The sequence below is a fragment of the Haemaphysalis longicornis genome, unplaced genomic scaffold (genome assembly GCF_048455015.1).
Source record: "Haemaphysalis longicornis isolate Haplotype H1 unplaced genomic scaffold, Haemaphysalis longicornis Haplotype H1 scaffold_1, whole genome shotgun sequence".
NCBI lineage: Eukaryota > Metazoa > Arthropoda > Arachnida > Ixodida > Ixodidae > Haemaphysalis > Haemaphysalis longicornis.
This window is the reverse complement of record NW_027526203.1, coordinates 361,840,366-361,860,730: the sequence shown is the minus strand read 5'-3', so window position 1 is coordinate 361,860,730 and position 20,365 is coordinate 361,840,366. Positions and strand designations below refer to the sequence as shown.

Genomic DNA, 20,365 nt, shown 5'->3' with positions numbered 1-20,365 from the left:
AGAATGCTGTTATCTAGGGAATGTGAAATGTTTGTTTGGTTACTTTAAGAGTGGTAATGCTTAGAAACGGGAAATGAGCACAGGCTGTGACAGAACAGGTATAAGTAACATTCTCTGCTTACTCTCTACACAGTCGTGTGTTACAGAAACTTTGAAATTAACTTGCTGTATGTCAGTAAGTTATTTCTTTTGTTTGAGGAGCTTGCAGGCGTATCATAACATGCACTGAATTGCCAGTGCTTGCTGGTGCTATTCTTAGCATGCATAAATGAGGCGAGTCCCTTCAGCATTGTTTTTTGGGTTATAAACTGCTGTCATTGTAATTAGTCAGCAAAAGTTATTGGCAAGCTGAAAACAGCTAGAGATCAAAAGAGCATGTAGCTAGTTACCCCTTTCATTTGCATTTTTTTTTCCTTCGTTACCATTAGGAATTGAGATTTCCGTGTTTTCAGCAGTTGTTTCAGCTTTTTCTAGTGAAAAAGTGTGTGCATCCGTTTACCAGCCACTACCATGTTTATCTTCATGATTCTACAGATGCAATTAGCAGAACTTTTCAAAACACAAGCATCTTTGTACGAGTGTTTATTGATAGCAAAGATTGCTGTGGGGGGGTAGTCAACTGTGAGTGAAGCAGAGAAGAAAACCACGTGCTACAGTTCTTCGCGAGCTTTCAAAAGGGCCATATAATTTGCACCGTCTGCCTTACCAATGTGGCGGCAACACTTGCAACACAGCAGATGGTGACAGCGCTTGTAAAACAGTATTCTGTAATTTTCAGTTGCTTCTGCTGCTGTTGTCTAATAATCAGGGAAAGTGAGGGCAATCTCCCCTCACAGCAGTCTTGCGAATGAATTGCGATTGTTGATTGATTGATTACGAGGTTCAATGCCGACGCTACACAGACGATGAGGTGCACTGTAATGGAGGGCTCGAGGTTAATTTTGACCACCTGGGAATCTTTAACAATGTGCCGAAATCTCGAGCACACGGGTGTTTTCGCTTTTCGTCTTTATCAGAAAAGCGGCGGCCGTGGTTGGTACTTGATCTTACATCCTTGGGCTCAGCAGCACGCCTTAGCCACCGAACCACCGTGGTGGGTAATGAATTGAGATTGTATGTAGTCTTTTTGGTTGCTGTAAGCTGCTGCAGACTTTATTTGTTGTGCTATAGCTTTTGCTGCTTTGGAACTGTCTAGCACAGGGACTTGTTCCTTTTTATTTAATGTAAGTATAAATGAACTGGCTTATAGAGAAATTGTAGGTGGTTTGGATTTTTGCTGTTATTGATTTAATTTGAGAAAATATCTTTGCATCTGCAAGTTGTATCGGCATAAGTCATATGTGAACCCAAATTTCTGCGGTCTTGGAGGTATAAACTAGATGGGACTGCTTTTAGCGAGGTTTACGGCAACCTGTCCTCAAAGCACCTGTTTACTGTTTCCAGGAATGATGCAAACCTAAATGCTGATGGAGGAAAAGTTGAACTGCTCATGTATTCAAGGTAAGCTGGAATAGAGGCTTTCTGTATAGAAGTCGCTTCAAGAAGAAAAATTGCCCTCTTTCAGAGAAAGTGAAGTGAGCGGAACAGTGAAGGACTCTGTGGACTTTGTCCTCCTCAACTTTGGTGAGATGAACAAGCTGTGGGTGCGCATGCAGCACCAGGGCCACTCTCGGGACCGCGACCGCAGGGAAAAGGAGCGCCAGGAGCTGCGTCTGCTGGTGGGCACCAACTTGGTGCGCCTGTCCCAGCTGGATGCCGTTGACATGGAGCGCTACAAGAAGGTGTGCTGCTTCTCCCCAGGCTGCTCTGGCTTGTGTGGCTTCATGGAGGGATACTAAATGAGCTCAGATGCAGTCTCTACTCTTTTTCCGCCCTTTCATTGATTGTGAGCAGCGTATTTGTGAGCAGTATGGAGGACAGTGCCTAGCTAGCACTGAAGGGTAGAAGAATTTTCACAATACTACTTGCACACAGCCAGTAGAAACCTGTAGGAATCCACAAGCGAAAGGATTCTTCTGCCAGCGTGGCATCTATACCTGCTACAAAAAGAGCATAAATACCTTGATCAATAAATGCCATCTTTGCGCACGTTCCCTCTGTGTAGATATGAGTGCATTTTGTGCCTTTTTTGCTTTTCAGTATTTTTTTTTTCTTCAAAGGTATATATTCTGCCATGCCTCGTTATTAGTCAGTGCCCATTCTTGTCATGCTTCCTTGTCCCGTCCAAGCGCTGTTTTTGAACATAAAGTGTGTACCAACAACCTCCACTAACACGCTTCTTTGGTTCCACTGCTGCAGATATAACTGACTGTCGTGGAGAGCATGGTTGATATCTGATAAAAAGATGTTGCCTAAAGGTGTTGCAAAAATTCTATGCAGGTGCATCTGTACTAATGCATGGGAAATCTTTGGGGCTTACTACTATATCAAAAATCGATGCGTTTCAGTCTTTCTGCATAAGAGAGATGCTGCATATTGATTCTTATCGTTAGGATATCTGATTCTGCTGTGAGGGGCCTTGATGGAATATGCAGGGGTGGAACAGCTGTGCCATTTGCACCATTGAGTGCCAAACCTGTTTACCTGCGCCATCTTGCGCTGAACTGCCCCTATTTCTCCAAACTCTTTTATCAGCACCGTCATGCGCCGCAGAGGCCAACTTGAGCTGCGAGATTCAACCGCCATGATGCCCCGAGCTCGAAAACGTTGGCTGAAACGTTGTGTTTTCTGTTTATGAGGTTATGTTTTCGGTTTTATCACGGCTATCAGGGGCTATAAAAGTTGGCTCTTGCATAGCTGCAAGGCCGCAGGTGCTATGTGCCTTCTCTGCCTTCAATTTGGTTTTATTTGTGTCGCATTTGCACGGTTTTGTTTGCCGGTGCCGGCCACTGTGCCACAATGAATGGAAAATGCCCAAAAGTGGGCAAAATGTTCGCAAGCAGATAGAAAACAGAATATTATTTGCATAAAAGGTTGTAGTTTATTTGAGGTGAACTTCAATTTAGTCGACCATTTTACGAGCGTTGCTGTATGTCTGAACAAACAGCGTCTTGGACGCTTTGGCCTCACTTGTAATTTGGTTTGCTTTTGTTGTATGGTAATTACTTATTTTCGCATGTGCTTCAGTGGAGGATGGTTCAGAAATTATTATGCCTTCTAACACGTTCTCGTTACGTAGTTGACGGCATATGTTCGTTTGCTCTCACAGCCCCGTGACGGGCGAAGTCAAAGCGATGTTCTGCCTTGCACGCATCGACACCGCTGTTCGATAGAAAAAATTCAAGCAAGCGTTTTCTTTTACGGAATGTCGCCGTTAGTTGCTAACACTACCGTCTATCGGACATGAAGCGAGGCCGGTTACCTGATTCCCTTCGGCTATACCGTTCAAATCACCGTTGAGCAATGATAACGCGGCGATAACGCGGCGATAACGTGGCGCACTTGCAGGGGCTGAAGGTACATAACTCCGCATATTGTAAATTTCCAGATATAGTACAAGAACTGTGTTTGTGCTTCAAAGTAGCTTCTAGTGCACGATAGAACACTGAATATAGCAGATAAATAGATTAAACTTAATTGGCGGGGCTGGCACAGCAGCCTGTGCCAGTCTCCTGTCAAAGGGCCTTTCTGGCTGCTCCAAACCTGCTCCAAAACACCTTCTTGGCTGCTCCAAGCCTGCTACAAAAGGCAATTTATCCTGCTCCCTGGACTGCTCCCAAACCAATGTACCCTGTTTCACCCCTAAATATAACTGATGTAAGAATTGCACATGAGCAAAGAACCTCCTGATACCCTGAGCTAAAGGAACTTACATGCATGATCGTTGCAATATAAGCAGAGGGTTTGCTCCTGTCTGACCATACCCCATGCTCATCCTTGCATCACACAAAGCTGACGGCATCCGCAGCCTTGAGTCTCATTGTCATGCTCGGTTCGCGCAAGCAAATTTTGAGATGTTTATTTTTGGAATGAGCACATAGACTAAAGTGAATGTAATTTCTAAATTATGATTTAAGCTTTGCTGAAGCTGCATCTTACGCCCAGTGTGCTACACCTGAACACCATTACAGCACTTGCAACTCTTGGTATTTTGGAGGTCGTTATTTAAAAAAAAAAAATTTGTAACCAAAAGTTTGCTTTTGGAGCTTTGCTAACTTAGTGAAAAATATAGGGTTTTATTTTTTTTCTGCTTTGAATTTTAGAGATTTATTGATGGTACTATGATTGTGAACATAAATATGATTGTGAACATAAATTCTAGTACAAGCAAGGGGTAAGGTGAAGCTTGTGACAAAATTGAAGTGAATAGCATTTGTATTACAAAGAAACCAACTGGGTGCGATTGTTTCTAATGAAGTCTATACTGAAGAGAGGCTTTGATGACGTAAGCACGAACAATCATCAGGCAGAAAGTTGTAGCATAATCAGTGTAAATTATTATTGGGGACATCATTTCGTATATTTGTATATATAATGTTTCCTTATTATAACATTGCTGCTGCTTTCCTTTGTTGTTTTGCAACACCCAGAATTTTTGGCAGTAGGTTGAGAATTCATCATGCATGGATTAACTTACACATCTAGTACCCAGAAATACATCATGAATGGCAACTGTTTCTTTTGGTTATATTTTGGAAAAAAGCCACAGAGGAACAACAAAGAAAGCCAAGGCAAACTTATGACAAATGCATTTTGTGTGCGCGGTTATGGGGGTCTGTTTTTACGTATCCAGTTCCATCTTGTCTATCTCATTGTACATAACAGCAATACGCACAGCTGAAAGCTAGGGGCGTTGCTGTCTTTTTGTGAAACTATCTCCATGCTTTCACCATGTAAGGAGGCTTCCTTTGCAGCTCTATTACCTGTGACATGTGCAGCAAAATTCTTCAATGCCGCTCTGGGACAGACTGGTGCAATGGGGGATGCAATGTTACTGTGTTATGTTTTAGGATCCCTACAAGTATTTTTTCTTCAGACATCAGGTTCCTTTCCTGTTACTGTGTTATGTTTTAGGATCCCTACAAGTATCTTTTCTTCAGACATCAGGTTCCTTTCCTGAGCTGGCCAGTCTGGTGTTAGCTATTCTGCTTCATGTCAGAGTGTTGCTTTCTGTTGAGTCCATTGATCTATGGCGATAGGTGGACCATTTTTGTCTACCAAGATGCTGCACAGTGTGGTGGAAATTGCTTGGCAGAGTGTGTTCTTTCTTCATATGGGCTTCTTCTCCTTGTGGCCAGGTGGTCTTGCCAGGTATACTGGAGCAGGTGGTCAGCTGCCGGGACGCAATAGCCCAGGAATACCTCATGGAGTGCATCATCCAAGTCTTTCCTGACGAATTCCACTTACAAACGCTCAGCTGTTTTCTCAAGGCCTGTGCCGAGCTCAAACAGCAAGTGAACGTCAAAAACATAATCATCTCCCTTATTGACAGGTGACGGGTTTTTCTCTTTTGACTTGGAGCGTGCTTGTGTCTCCCTTCACTGTTACCCACCCCTCAGATTTAGTAATCAGGGTGGGAGATCACTACTACCAGCACCCTATCATTAGCAGGTGGTGGGAGTGCTTTCCAGCTTGCCACTCAAAAGCTGACCCATTGTAGGCATTGGGCACTGAGCTAATGCTTTTCAGGGGCGACTGATTCTCAGAGGCATTAGCAGTTATGATGGTGAAAATTACTGTATATGTGTGGTTTGCCAAGCGGATCTTGGTCCTTTGAGGGTCAAATTTTTTTGCCAAATGCGACCCCCCGGGGTCGATTTTTTTTATTGCTGACATAAATTCTTCGGACAAATTCATTTCGAGAAAAAATTGTAATCTTTTTCAGGGTGATCATAAAGTGACAAACAAACTCACTGTAATAGTTTGCTGGGTACCTGGGCACAGCGGCATTTCGGGCAATGAAATTGCTGACCAGAATGCCGCTGTGGCGGCTCTCCGCAGTGTTGTAGATATTCCACATGTTCCCTACCTAGACATGAAGCAATCAGTTCGGAGTAGGATTCGGAGGCGCTGGCAGTTACAGTGGGACACACAAATCGAAAACAAACTACACATTATAAAACCACAAATAGGGAAATACAACACAGACAAACGGAACAGGTTCACAGAAATATCAATATGTAGATTAAGGATAGGTCACACACATGCTACTCACTCATACCTTTTTGATTGATTGATTGTGGGGTTTAACGCGCCGACGCAACGCAGGCGATGAGGCGCGCCGTAGTGGAGGGCTCCGGATTAATTTTGACCACCTGGGGATCTTTATCGTGCGCCGAAATCTCGTACACACGGGCGTTTTTGCTTTTCGCCTCCATCAGAAAAGTGGCCGCCGCGGCCGGGAATCGAACCCGCGACCTTGTGCTCAGCAGCGCAACGCCTTAGCCACTGAGCCACCGCGGCGGGTACTCATACCTTTTAAACGGAACAGCACCACCTGCTTGTGAGAAGTGCGGACGACGACTTACAGTTCTCCACGTATTGACTGAATGTTTGGCATACCATGAAGCAAGGAAACGACACTTCCCCGAACTATACACCTACACGATACCCTTACACCCATCTTTGTTTTTATCCGATCAACCCCCGATCAAAAGTGAACGCCTTTTAGCCTACCTCGCTGACATTGGATTTTTAGCACTCATCTCATACCATGTGTGACATCAGGGCCACCCGATGACAGTGAGGGTGGTTCGGAGCGTTTTCATAACAGGTTTCAGGGACGTCACTGCCATCGCTGGAGCTAGGGTCATGTTATGATGCCCCCAGCACTGTCACACTTAAACATCATCATTGTTACCTCTCATCTTAATCATCCTCCCCTTTTAGAGTAAGGGCCCTTTACACCCATCTATACACTATTTTTTATCAAGTACATCACCGTCATCGCCATGGTATTTTAGCAATAAACGTGAACAAACATTGTCTTGGCGCTCTTTGGCCTCAGACGCCCTTGCGCCAATAAAACGCACATAGTAGTAGTAATAAAGTGACAAACAAATCGTTTGTGTTGTTACATACGCGTGGTTTATTCATGAGTAACATACGAAAAAATTCTAAGAAAGTTTTGCGGGCGCAAGAAGCGGGAGAAGCGTAGGAAGTGCATCAGTTTAGCGATTGCAAGAAGCGGGAAATGCCCGGAGGACGAAACGGAAACCAGTCGCCTCGCGCGTGGCTCTATGCGCGACAGCGGTCGCACCACTGTAGTAAAGTGTAAAAAGAGAAAAGAAGAGCCATCAGCGCAAGAAAAAAAATTCACGTATTTCCGCAGTGTGGCAGCACATGCCAAGCAAGAAATATAATTGAAAAAGGCGCGCTTTTTAAGCATACCAGCGATGACATACATGTATGTCATTGACCTCTTTGAAGGTGTTTGCTGGGGACGCACTTGTACGTGATTGACCCTGAAAGGGTTAAGTATGAGCTTTGGTCTTGCCAACAAGATCTTTTTCTACATTTATGCAAGTTTTCGTTTAAAAGTATTGCAAAAACTTAAAAAAATAGTTGCAGAGATGCATTTAAACATTGTTCACAAGTCAAGCATTGAAGTAACACCAATGTAATTGTTCTATCTGTCCTAGAGTGGAATTTATGAGTGTTTGGGGTTCGTGCCTAATGTAGTGAAAAAAAGCTGAAAACTTGAAGGAAAAATGGTTCCCCTCTAATAACAGCCACTTCTATTTTCCAGTGTTTATGCTCAAAAAAGAAAAGAAAAGATTGGCGGATGTTTATTGATACATATTTGGGGTTGATGTTTTCCAGCGATTTGTTTATAGTGATTCTTATAGACTGCATTCAGCATTAGCACTGGCAACTCTGGCCTTCATCCTGTGCGAAATTATGAAAAGACTAGTGTTTTAAGAAAAGCAGGGTTATTATACTTTGTGTCTGATAGCCATGGCTAGGTTTAGTGATGCCCGTTAAACTACGTTCAGTTTGTTGCCAATCTCAGTGGTGGCAGAAACTAGTTGCTGCTTGACAACAAAGCATGCGGACTAAGTGCAGAGATTTTTTTGGTGTTGTTGTTGCGCTGTAAAAAAGCGTGGATGTTTCTCGTGTGTGCTGGAAACAGTACTTTGACATGCACGATGGTTAACATTCAGAAGGAGTGTTTTTGTGCAATCAGAAGTCCTGGTGTCTCTAAATCAGGACATTTGAATGTGTAAGAAGTGTTGAAGGGAATTTGTCAAGGTATACCACCCCCTACTTGGGGCAAAGCTATCCAAAAACTTTGTATTTAAACTGATTATATGATTTCGTCACCAGCAGATGTTTATAGGTTGTGTTCAGTTAAAATACAAAAAAGTATCAACGCCAGTTGTAATGTGACCGAAAGTGTTAAGCGGTAACCATAGGGAGCGATTTTTACGAGCGACTCGACGAGCGATGCGACTGGGATCTGCAATTGCTTGTCCAAACGCTCACTGAGGCAGCAACATGAGAGCAATCACGCGACGACGGCGAAGCGCAATCCCAATATTGCACCGCACAGCACCCAATACGATTATCAAAGTACACACGGCCGCAAGGTTTTTTACGTGTGCGTTTGTCACAACAATGGGAAATGTACGTATTTCCGTAAGCAGAGGGTCAAACTTTTCTAGGACGCACTGTGCCTCCGCTTGCCCCTTCCCCCCGTTTTCTCCATGAGCCGGAAGTTGTGCCTCTTGTGGCTCTCCTATTGGCTGGTCACTGAGGCCGCTTCCGGGAGGTGAGCGATTTTTTTTCTGGCAACCCAGAACTGAGCAAAGCGATGGACCAATTTGGTTCGCGGCGAAAAGTAGTTCGTCGCTAGTCGCGTCACTCCCCAAATCATTTGCAAAATCGCTCCATGTGGTTAGCGCTTTAATTTGGAGGCCAATATTGTCCTCATTTTTTTTGGGTAATTGTGGGTAGAGCCGTATTCTATGATTTGCACAGTTAAGTACAATGTGGCTAGCCTTTTTTTTTTTTTTTTTTTCCCTGTAGTATACAACAAAAACACCTTGCAATGATTCACCATTCAAGACTCCATGCGCCTTAGATTGGCTTTTCACATGCTGGTTGAATGTGTTGGTGGTATCTGCCATCACTGTTTTACACAGTGGATCCTAGCGTTTAAGGTTAGGACTGTTTTTTGTTGTCCCACAGGTTAGCAGCCTATGCAATGAAAGAAGATGGGACAGGCATTCCAAGTGACATCAAGTTGTTTGACATCTTCTCTGACCAGATAGCCCAAGTGATCCAGGTTAGTAATTGGGGATTTAAGTACTAGTACAGTCGAACCCTGCAATAACGAATCCACCAGGGGAAAGCCGAAAAATTCGCTTTTGCGAGAAGTTCGTTGCCGCGAGAATGAAACATAAACAGCAAGAAAATCGCCTGCAGGCCGAAAATTCATCTCCAAAAGTCGGTTATATTACTTTGCGAGCCTTACCTGGCAGCAACTGCACAGCTCAGCTCTCATGCTACAAGAAGTGCTTCATTGCTAGTCGTGCGGGCCTAAGAATGTCTGAATCTTGTCAATCGCATCCAATACATCCCGCGGGTTCGCTTTCTCTGTCTGCTTGTTTGTCCCCCTGGTTCTCAGCACTGAGTATGTCCGAGCATTAAAAGCTTCAAAGTGAATACAAACCAAATAGTCACCTCATTAAAATAATTTCGAAGCGAAGCGAATAGTTTCAAATCAAAGCGAATACCTGGGACTCCGAGTAGAAGAGAAAAAAATTTATCGAATGAACTACATTATCTTCGTACAATTTCTTTGCTAGCTCTTTTATCGACCACATTTTGCCTACAAAGGTGGGACAATCAGAAGTATACATCAGGCGTTTCATTTTGAAATTTATTGAGATGAAAGTTGAAATGGAAGTCGGGAAACCACTTAAGCACACGTGCAGCCTGTCTTCCTAGCGCATGTTTCTGTGCAGCAACACCAACTGTTCCACATGCTCTCTTCTTGAGAAGGTGCTTTCTTCTTGCTGTGACAACATTCCCTGTGGTGAAAAATAGCTTCCCAGTGGACACTTAGGGTAGCTGGCACCGAAGGGTAAAGCCGAGCTACCCTGGACAGCGAGGGGTACTTAGCTGTACCAACACTTTTCCACCAGAGTAAAGGATTGTCCATATGAGACTGCATACGCACATGGAAATACTCCTCCACTCCCTCCTCCATCTTCCCAAAGCCAGTTTTTGATGAATAGATCAAAGTGGCGCTTTTGGTGACTGACGAGGATGGTGGTAGATGTTTTAAGGTAGGTGTTTTAAGGCGCATCTTGCACATGCGGCATGTCGCGTCACTCGCTCCGCACTTGAGGAACTCCCAGGTGGCACTTGTCCATGGTCGCGCTAGTCCAGCCGTGTGCACAATTGCGCAAACAGCACTGCCAAAGCGTTATTTTTCCCAAAGTTGAGCACTTGCCGCAACAGGCACATGCACCAAGCACGTTTGCAAGCGCAGAACAAAACAAAGGGCTCCGACAGCATGTGCATGGTTCCCTGACCGAATATCCACTTCCACTAAGCTATCAGCTTCTTTTATATGGTCCTGAGAGCTTCTACATTAGTGTATTCACTCAATTACGCGAGCTATTTTTTCATTGGAATTTTCGTCGTTGCAAACCGACCAAGGCGTTGAAAAACGTGACTAACTTGAATGAAGACCTAACTTCACTGGCTTTTACATGTACACGCGCATCCAAGTTTCCATAGGTTCCTAAGCAACAAGTGAAAACAACAATCCAAACTATCCAAACCTAGTCTTTCTTTGTTATGGATGTTAGGGCCATGGTAGGGTGGCATGGTCAGAGTTCTCTGAAATTCTCTAATGGTTAGGGCAGTTAAGGTACGGTACATTGTTCGGGCATTCCTCTGGTGCTTCAGTACTGTATGTACCTCCTGTGTGTGCTTGTTGTGCTAGTGACTTCATTGGCCTGCAGTGGTGACATTGGCTCGGCATTCGCGTTTCTTCTTTTTGGCTACACATCACGTGCAGTAACTATGCCCGCTTCAAACGGAGCAATTTTGGAAAAATCTCTTAAGTTTTTAGCGGTTTGAAATCAACGAATCCACAATCCGTGTGTGTCGGAACCAGTGAGTGAGTCTCGAGGGCGGGCCTGTTGCCAGTATTTTGTGGCCTTTGCCACGGCCGTTGCCGTGAAATAGACGGAAGGTGGCGGAGGTTATTTCACAAATAAAGATGGCCTTTTTTTTCTGCCATTAGGCATCGCGTCAGATTCGTGGTTTGATTGTTTTTATGTGTTTACGCGGACTTTGAAATACTTGGAAGATATGCAAAGTTTTCAAATAGACCTATTCGATGTTGTGTTTTGTTTGTAAGGTTTAATGCGCCGACACAACGCAGACGATGAGGCGCGCCGTAGTGGAGGGCTCTGGATTAATTTTGACCACCTGGGGATCTTTAACGTGTGCAGAAATCTCGTACACACGGGCATTTTTGCTTTTCGCCTCCATCAGAAAAGAGGCCGCCGCGACCGGTAATCGAATCCGCGTCCTCGTGCTCACGTGCTCAGCAGCACAATGCCTTAGCCACTGAGCCACCGCGACGGTTAGACCTATTTGATTCGAAGGTCGAATCGAATATGATATTAATCATTTCGATATTTGAAAGTTTTGAATATTCGCACAACCCTAGCGTGCAAGCTATGTCCAGCTTGTTTTGTTGTTGAACTTTGCTAGACAGCGGCACCTCATTGCCCCAATACTGCTCGCATAACTACACTGAGCACTGCTTTGTTGACGTCCGGAACGGCCACAGCCATCACTGTTTTGTTTTGCGCATGTGCACCAATAAAGGCGCACATGCGCAAAACAAAACATTAAAGGGACACTGAAGTGATATGTAAACATTGCGGGATTACTAGCGCAAATTGTAGTCCGGAGTCCCCAGGCCATGTTTCGACCACTCTAGGCGCGTTTACGCGATTTTATTTAGTAGAAAAACTAATTCGAAAATGCTGTCCTCCTCTCTTTACGCTCGCCCATTTTCTGTGGCGTTATCGTGTGACGTCAGGAGGGGATGAGCTGGCAATTGGCTGCGCCACGGCTGCGCTACTGCACGGCTCCCCGGCCGACAGAGTCAGTCGGCCCAGCGTTTCGTCCACCGGCCGCCGGCGGGTCGTCGCAATCAAGGAGGTTAAAAAAAAATTGCTTGGTCGCAATTCGTTTGCTTAGTTGAAACGAAGCCAGGACACGTTTGTGAATGGAAGAAGGTGCCTTTCTTTACTTGGTTTGTTTGTACACTGTATCTAGCTCCAAGTCAAGGTCGCTTCACACAAGCGCTGCACAAGCGCACATGCGACGCTTCGCTCATAGAGTTTCATACAAATGTAAGAAACTCTATGGCTTCGCTGACTGGTACGCCAGTAGGAAAATATAAGGCCTCTTGAAGGCGGGAGAAGAGTCAGCGAAGTCAATATAGGTACTAAGGAAGTAAAATCAACTGATATTTTTACCGTACAGCGTAAAACTAGGGCGCGGGAAGCACTTTTTTGCGCTGGGCAAACAAGCACAGCGGTCAGCAGCACGACTACGCATCTGCGAACGCTTTTCCGTCTACGAAATGCAATTGCTAGACGTGAGCTACTGTGGAAACTTGGGCGACGCTTACTGCACGATCGCAGTACAACAAATAGTCACCTAAGCTGCTTGAAATGCCAAAACTAAATAAAAGTGTAAACCGGTTGTACAATATATACCCTATATTAGCAAAGCCTCCGCGTCCCGCTCCGTGGCTCAGTGGTCTGGGGCGCTAGTTTTGCCACCGCAAATGTTTTGCAAGTCACGAGTTCGAATCCCCGCGGGTACGTGCGTTTTTTTTTTGTAACTTAACTTTTTTGTTTTCCGCCGATGTTTTCTATATTGAGTTCACCTTTTTTTGGGCCGCAACGTTCATGGCTACACGAACTAGTTGACAAAACGCGCGCAGGCTGGCACTGGCGCGCTAGCGAGTTCTCGTTGGCGTGCTGTTGCCATAAGCACCGACTGCTTGCAGGCAGTGGGCACAGGCCAGAATGAACAGACCCTTGGCCTGGTGCGAACACGCTTTTTACGATATAGGCATGAGGGAGGCAAGCTCCAAATATGGGGGAAAAGCGTATGACATCTGGGCGTCTGCGGGTACGCGGAGGGCGTTCATGCACTGCGTAGGTCTCGGCTAGTGAATGCTACGACTACAAGCCGTCCTGGGAGGCTTATCTTGTGCATTTTACAGCCGACAACATGGCAGAAGCGCGGTACGATGATTACTGAGATATTGAGAATGCCCATCCAGCTACGCCATTGGTTATGTTTTACAGAACCGAAACCGAAACTTGTGTGATTGCTAACCTTGGGCATCGTCCAATCACGGCGCCCCTCCTCCCAACGTCACAGCCTTAGTTGGTGCGGCCGCCGCCAACCGCGCATGGTAGTTTTTCTTCTTTCGCGCTTTATAAAATAATTACCAATTTGTCAACCGGATAAACGATGAAAAGTGTGCTAATTTGAGCCAGTCTACGCAGTGCAAGCAAAAACGGGAGCTTGACAAGTTCACTTCAGTGTCCCTTTAAAGGGGCCATGCAGACAAAATACAAGTACATGTTATTCGAAAGATTTGGCGTTTTATAGTCCCCTGGGTTGTTTTCTGGCAGCAAACGATGCTTTATGCACTGAGAAATTAAACATTGTAAGCCAAAATTTTAATTCTCCTCCTAAATGGTGTGTTTTTGTGACGTTCAAAAAGACGTATCCAGAGCAGGGCCTTAAAACTAAAGATAGCCTGCTGACCAGGGCTACTACCACCTCAGAGACGGCTGTTTGGTTGTTTTGTTTATCGTCCACTTTCATAGATGGCGCTGCAGTACCACTGAAGTGCCAGTGTTCACACTTTGCTTCTGGCCGGGCTTCTATACCTGCCGTATTTTTATTAGAGCTCATACTGATCATTTCCTAGAATGTAAGCTATGATTCAACAAACATGGTCATGTGAGTGACCGTGCCGCTTATGTCAGTTGGTCAGTGTTGTGGCGGACGAGTCCAACGCGTCCGACAGCTGTGTTAGGCAGGGTCAGCCGGCGAAGTGCCGCACTAACTGCTCATGTTGACTAACTGCACTAACTGCCCGTTCGTAACTTTAATTGTTCACACCACAATTCATTCTTCTATAAAGGACGTGCCCTAAATTTAAGCGCAAATAGCTCGTTCAGCAAGCTTATAAGCCCTGCCTAATTTGCGTTTGCTTTTGCCGGCCTCAGCCAATCGCACAGCTGGGCATATGACATCATAGGTTCTGTTGCAGAAAATGAGCTAGTGGGTCACATGACCGTTCCATTTTTTTCTAATTACATAGCTTATTTGAGCGAAGTTTACGTTAAAAGTGGTGTCAGTATGATTCTAACGAGTAATCTTTCGAAGGAACCAAACTTGTGTTTTGTCTGCATGGCCCCTTTGAAGAGTAGCATCCTTGCTTTTCAAAATGGCAGAGCGAGCTGCAGGCAGTTCCAGACTCGTTGGCGCTATCCTCCCTTCCGCCACTTGGGCCACTGACTGGAGCAATGATGGCTCCCTTATCTTGTAGCGATAAAAACTTCCGCTTTTGATTGAGACCAAACGTGCCGATTGCCGCACACACAACAAATGCGCGCGTGCTGCTCAACGGTAGCCGGCTAGCATAGCTCAAGGCAAAGCCGCGTCGTGAGTCACCACGTGTCGCCCCCTAGTGGTGTCGCTGTGAGGCTACCCCCACGACCGACTGTTGCACGGTTTTTTATGTAAACAAGCATGCAAGCACGCTGTGGCAAAAGTTTATGGACCGAAAAAAGTGCATTTGAGAATTTTTTGGACACTGTTAGCTTCAAATGGGTAGATAAGATGCTGACCAGACTTGCAACAAATTTCATTAATGCGGGATCGCTTTTCAAAAACATTTCTTGTTGCAAGATATGAAATACATGGGCTTCTATAGACGTTCGCCAGGGATCCGAAAATATTTCATTGCCGCGGGAATTTCGGACTCGCGGGTTTTCGTTATCGCGGGGTTTGACTGTACTATAAATTGGGCTTGGGGATGTTTGAGTGTTCAGAGTGATTTTTTGTGAATATTATGTTATATATTTATTCATAATTTTGGATTATAGCTTTGAGAATTCAAGAGGACATAGTATTGTGTTCATCTAAAATGTGCAACTCGTTATTACCCACAGTAGTTCTGCTTTTTTGTCATATTGCAATGTGTTAACAGCAATCTTTTAGATAGCTTTATACACTTTTTAAGTAGTACGAGTAAGCATGCATCTGCACTAGACCATTGAAACAATGACTATTGAAACTTTACACTATTTCACCCTTCGTTTTTAGCAGATGGCCCCATGTTCTCAACCAGATGACTTCCTTTGTACCTTGAGGACAATGGATTGCTTACTCTTATGAGTACCGCCCCTAGTCCTGAGATTCCCTCAGGACTAGGGGCGGTACTCACGGTTCCCCTGCATGCGGCAAATGCCCGACTGCCCTTGCCAGGGCAAGGGGCATGTTTTTAAAGTTTCTGGCACTGGTCACGCAATAGCATAGTTGTGTGATATTACACCCATGTACTACCACTTCTACACACATCATGCCCTTTCCATGAATATATTAGTCATGTAACATGGGCTTGCAAAGACCACAGATAACCTGTTTTAAGCGCTGTGTGGCCTTAGTTGCCCTTGTGCCATTAAGTTACGCATGCTATCACTATACCCTGTTTGAAGACCGTTTGCAAATTTCCCATCTGCTGTAAAAAAGGTACAGTGTAGATGTGTTTACCTCTTTTTTTTTCTGCACTAGAGTTTTCTTATTACCCCTTTCTTCTTTTCAAGATGAGGCAGGACATGCCAACAGAAGACATTGTTTCTTTGCAAGTTTCTTTAATCCACCTAGCTCTGAAATGCTACCGGGAAAGGGTGGACTATGTTGACAAAGTGCTTCAGACAACTGAAGAGATCTTCACCAAGTTGGGCATATCCAGGTACTATGTTTAAACTATGCACCAGCTGTGTTCAAACCTTAGAGCTCTTTTTGCATGATGCTGCCTCAGATGGTGAGGGATGTCATGCTGCAGCATGCGCTTTAACTCCTTAAATTTTTCGTTATATCTGAGTGTATTCACCGAGGAGAAATGTTATATGGGGAAAATTAACACCAGCAAACGTAGTACACATATCGGCTGAAGTTGCATTAGTGGGGCAACATGATACAAGTTTGCTTGTAGGTTTGCACAGTGTGATGTGCCACATACATAGCATGCCTATTTTGTGATGCCCTACCTTTCCATTATATTATAAAAAGTAGAATTTTTATGATATGAAAAACTGCAGTAATACGTATTTGCTTCTTTTGTGTTTATTATCCACACTTGATCTGGGGACATTTTTATTGTAAAAATTCCAGTGTCTGTGTTGTTCAACACAATTGTTATCGTAATTCGTAGCTGTCTTTCTGCGTAGTAAGTACAGGAAACAGCATGGTATTAGGTGTATTTAAAATAGAATCGCAAGCAAGAGTGACATTTGATGGGCTAGAGTTCAGTCACAAGAGTGGCTTAAATTCACTTTTCAGTAGGGTACTAAATATTTTCTGATAATACCGCATGTTTCCTGTGCCCTATGCAAAGAAAGAAAGAAAGATAATATTGGGTTCTATGTTGTTTTTCCTAGGGTGGAACTGTCTAAACCTGTTGGCAAGGAGCTGGTACGGCTCCTGAAGATTCCCGTTCAGTCGTACAGTGACTTGCTGACAATTTTACAACTGAGCCACTTTGGCAGCCTGCTGCAGCTTTGTGACTACCGGGGTCGCAAGGTGATGGCCTCTTTCCTCGTCAACAGTGCCCTGGAGAACGACACTCTCATCCCAACACCGGAACAGGTACCCATGTTTCTTTTGATTGTGCAATTCTTAAAGAGCCAGAAACGACCTTGAGCTGTGTCGAAAACTCTGGGACACTCAAGCTCATTGGATGCTTGACTGCATTTTTCAGAAGCCAGCAGGCCTCCCTTGAGATGAGTAATTCAGGAAATGAGGTTGATTGGAGTAGAAACCAAGGGTAAAGGTTATTATGCTTAGTAATGTCTGATTTGATTAGTGATGTGCTCTTTGGTCCCAGCTGGTTTATGGTTAAATTCCCAGCTAGAACCAGCTGGGACCAGCTAAGACCAGCTGGGCTCAGCTGGGAATTGAACCATAAACCACTTGGGACCAGCTACCATTTTCTCTAAGGTGGATTTGTGTCTGCATGTGCGTCACTGTTCGATATAAGGAGCGAGATGAAACAGCACTTTCTTTTCCCAAAAGGTGCATTCCTTTCCTTCGAAAACCCACACAATTCTTGTAGCATTGTGTTAGCTGTATTGCTGAGGAAAATGCAAAAATAATGGGATTGTTTACAATATGACACCAGTAGTGTAGCAGATTCCAAATTAGGGGAGGAGGGGGGGACAACCCTTTTATTATTCCTTTTTTTTTTTGCATTATTTATACCGTGATGACGATACGTTCAGCCACCATGAGGCCTAAGCCAGGAAGGCATTGCCAGTACTGTTCTCATAGGTGGCCCCGCGTGCCACAACCCTTGTGGCTCTTTTTGGCTGTCCAGTGCATTTTTGAGCACTAGGACATGCACTTCTTTTAACTGTTTCCTGCCATTGCAACCACTCCAATCGATGGAGCACTGTGCCAGCCATAGCAAAAAATTTTACTGGTGCGACAGTACTATGTGGGCTGGTGAGGGCCTTTCATGTGATGGGCTCCAAGGAGGGCCCCTTGACCGCCACGCTTGCCCTTTTCAGGCCGACCAGGTGCTGAACTTGATCAGCCCGCTGGTTCAGGACCAGCCCGACCAGCCAGACGAAGAGGAAGACCCAGAGGACTTTTTGGAAGAGCAGGTGCTGGTAGGCCGGTTTGCAAACCTCATGGTGGCCGACTCAGCTGACCAACAGTACCTGGTTAGTGCTGCCCACTTGGCTCTGCAGGCACTCACGTGATAGGGTGCTAACCTCATCTTCGATTTGCAGATCGTGATGACTGCCAGGAAGCACTTTGGCAGTGGCGGCAACAAGCGGATTCGCTACACATTGCCTCCACTTGTCTTCCAGTCGTATCAGCTGGCTTTCAAGTACCGCTCCTTGAGTGACAAGGTACGCCTTGGTGGCACCTTTAGCAGTGCTCTCAACGTACCCAACCAAGTTGCTGACCTTTCAAAAGTAGCGGTCGGTATGAGTTTGACCAATGTTAGTGGCAACACAATGTGGTGGGTTAACATAGGAACACTTTTTAATAGTAAATGCACATGTCGACATAGTGCAAACTGAAGGTCCCTGCTTGCTGCACTGAGTCGTATGGAGCGATGCTTTGTTACACTGATGTGGTGGTTCTGCAGGCTAAAAAACAAAAGCCTAGTTTGTGTCATTTGAAGGGGCTTGAGAAAAGGAAGCTAGCTGTGTGTACTGTCTGGCTCAGTATCAACTACAGGGGAGCCCCTGTAATATGACTTTCAAGGGACCGCGCGGCAGGGACGTATGACTGGGGTGTCGTATGATCGGGGTACAGGTAAATGCCGGCCTAGTAGACGGTCTCACGTGACAGGTTGGCTAAGAACTTATTCAAACTACTATATTTAGCGCGATCTCCCGTAATTGGTGAACGTTTAGCTAAAATCCCAAGTTTCTAAAAAAAAAAAAAACGCATTTTGTGTCCCCCTCTCCTCCATAGCATCTGCACTAGCCCGCCAGCCATGCGCTGTGCGACCCCCATGCTGTCTGGCGCGAGCCCGCCAGCCCTGCACCTCGAGCGCAAGAGATAAGAGCTCATAAGGCTGCCGTGGCCGAGCAAATTGAGAGGGGAAAGGGCAAGGGTGTGAAACTGCCAAGGCCAAGTGAAGCGAACGATAGTACGAGACTGTGATGGAAAAAAGGCGGGAAAGAAAGGAACAGAGTGACAACGCGGCTTTGAAAGACACTAATAAGTAGAGAGCAGAGAAAGGGGTAGAGAGAGCTTCGTGAAAGGAAGAAACTTGAATCGAGCGGACGAGGAAAGCAGGCGTTGGGTTGCATCAAATGTGTTTTCATGTTCATCGGCTTGATGGAGCTTGCCGTGTGGGTTGATGGAGCTTGCCGCATGCTGCAGCGTGGGATTGTCGAAGTTTAACTCTCGCCCGCCAGTACCCAACTGCTTGCTTGCATCTTTTTCGCAAATGGTCTGGCCCGCTTGCGGACCTTTGCACATCAAACAGCGTCAACCAGGGGTTAAGAATAAAGGAAGGTCGGGACGAGGCGGCGAAGCAGTGTAAAAGATGGGAAAAAGGCTGGTTTGTCCCTGCCAGGGTCTGTCGCATGAAGCAGACCACGTGCACCCGAGCGTCATATCATCAGGGTTGTTAGTGCATCCTGTGGGGAGTTTGCCGGGACTGTGGTGATCCGTCTTAAGAAGCGGGTCATCGTAAGACCTGGGGATCTATCACTGGGGTTCCACTGCACAATGTGTGATCATATGCTGGAGCACGCTGCGTCACTGGAAAGTGGTACCATTCAGAAGGATGTGTCTGAGTGAAGAGGAAAGTTTTTGCCATTCCTGCCCTCTTGTCTACAGTCTGGTTGTTGCACAATAATTATTGCTACTGCTTCACTGAAGTGCATGTATTGCATGCAAAATCTCGAGACTAATTGAACCAGGTTGCCGCACTAAAGTGCTGCAAGACTCGGCTTGCAGCTGCAGTGTTATTTGTGTATTTATACGATAGTGGGCAAAAATTGGAAGAAATGGGAACAGTTAGAATTTGTAATAGCAGTAGGCATTTATGAAGGGACACCTGCGAGTGCGCTCAGGCACACGCTTAAAGGGACCCAGAAAAGCCTTCTGTAAAAGTTACAAGAGGCCTGTATTGTCACGTAGCACCAATATAGCGATGCAATGCCGTTGGAATTATTGATCTACATTCAGTATTAGCTGCGCCAGAAGCAATTAAAGGCACCTCTCCCCACTTGCCGATCGACTCCTCCTCCCTCTCTGCCTCCTTCAAAGCAGCTAGCTACATTCCTGCGCCTAGGCTCGCGTCAATCACTGCGGACCCGCCTTTGCCGCCTTTGCCTCGGGATCGCGCAGGAAGGAGGAAGAGCAGCCGGAAGCCAATGGCAGTGACGCCGCCGGCGGCCGACCTTGCCGGCGGTTGGGCGAATCAGGCGGCGCCTTCGCCGTTGCGTCAGCAGCGACCGCCGTTGCGTCACCCGCGGTGGCCGTTGCGTCAGCCGCGGTCGGCTCGCTGCGGCGTCGCGCTCATCGGCTGAGAAAGGCGATCTTGAAAAATTGTTTACAAATTATCTGTACAACGTATGGGGCTCAAACTTGGCTCTAAAATCCC

The 20,365-nt window shown here is 45.6% G+C and overlaps 1 protein-coding gene across 1 annotated transcript in view; it reads left to right on the top strand.

Annotated features, from left to right (window-relative positions):
• Positions 1-20,365, top strand: part of Vps35 (Vacuolar protein sorting 35) — a 49,199-nt gene that overhangs the window by 11,832 nt on the left and 17,002 nt on the right. The window contains exons 5-12 of the mRNA XM_077686168.1: positions 1,444-1,500; positions 1,565-1,781; positions 5,238-5,431; positions 9,130-9,226; positions 15,834-15,982; positions 16,671-16,878; positions 17,799-17,954; positions 18,024-18,146. Coding sequence (XP_077542294.1) covers positions 1,444-1,500; positions 1,565-1,781; positions 5,238-5,431; positions 9,130-9,226; positions 15,834-15,982; positions 16,671-16,878; positions 17,799-17,954; positions 18,024-18,146 — 1,201 coding nt within the window. The remainder of the gene's footprint in view (positions 1-1,443; positions 1,501-1,564; positions 1,782-5,237; positions 5,432-9,129; positions 9,227-15,833; positions 15,983-16,670; positions 16,879-17,798; positions 17,955-18,023; positions 18,147-20,365) is intronic.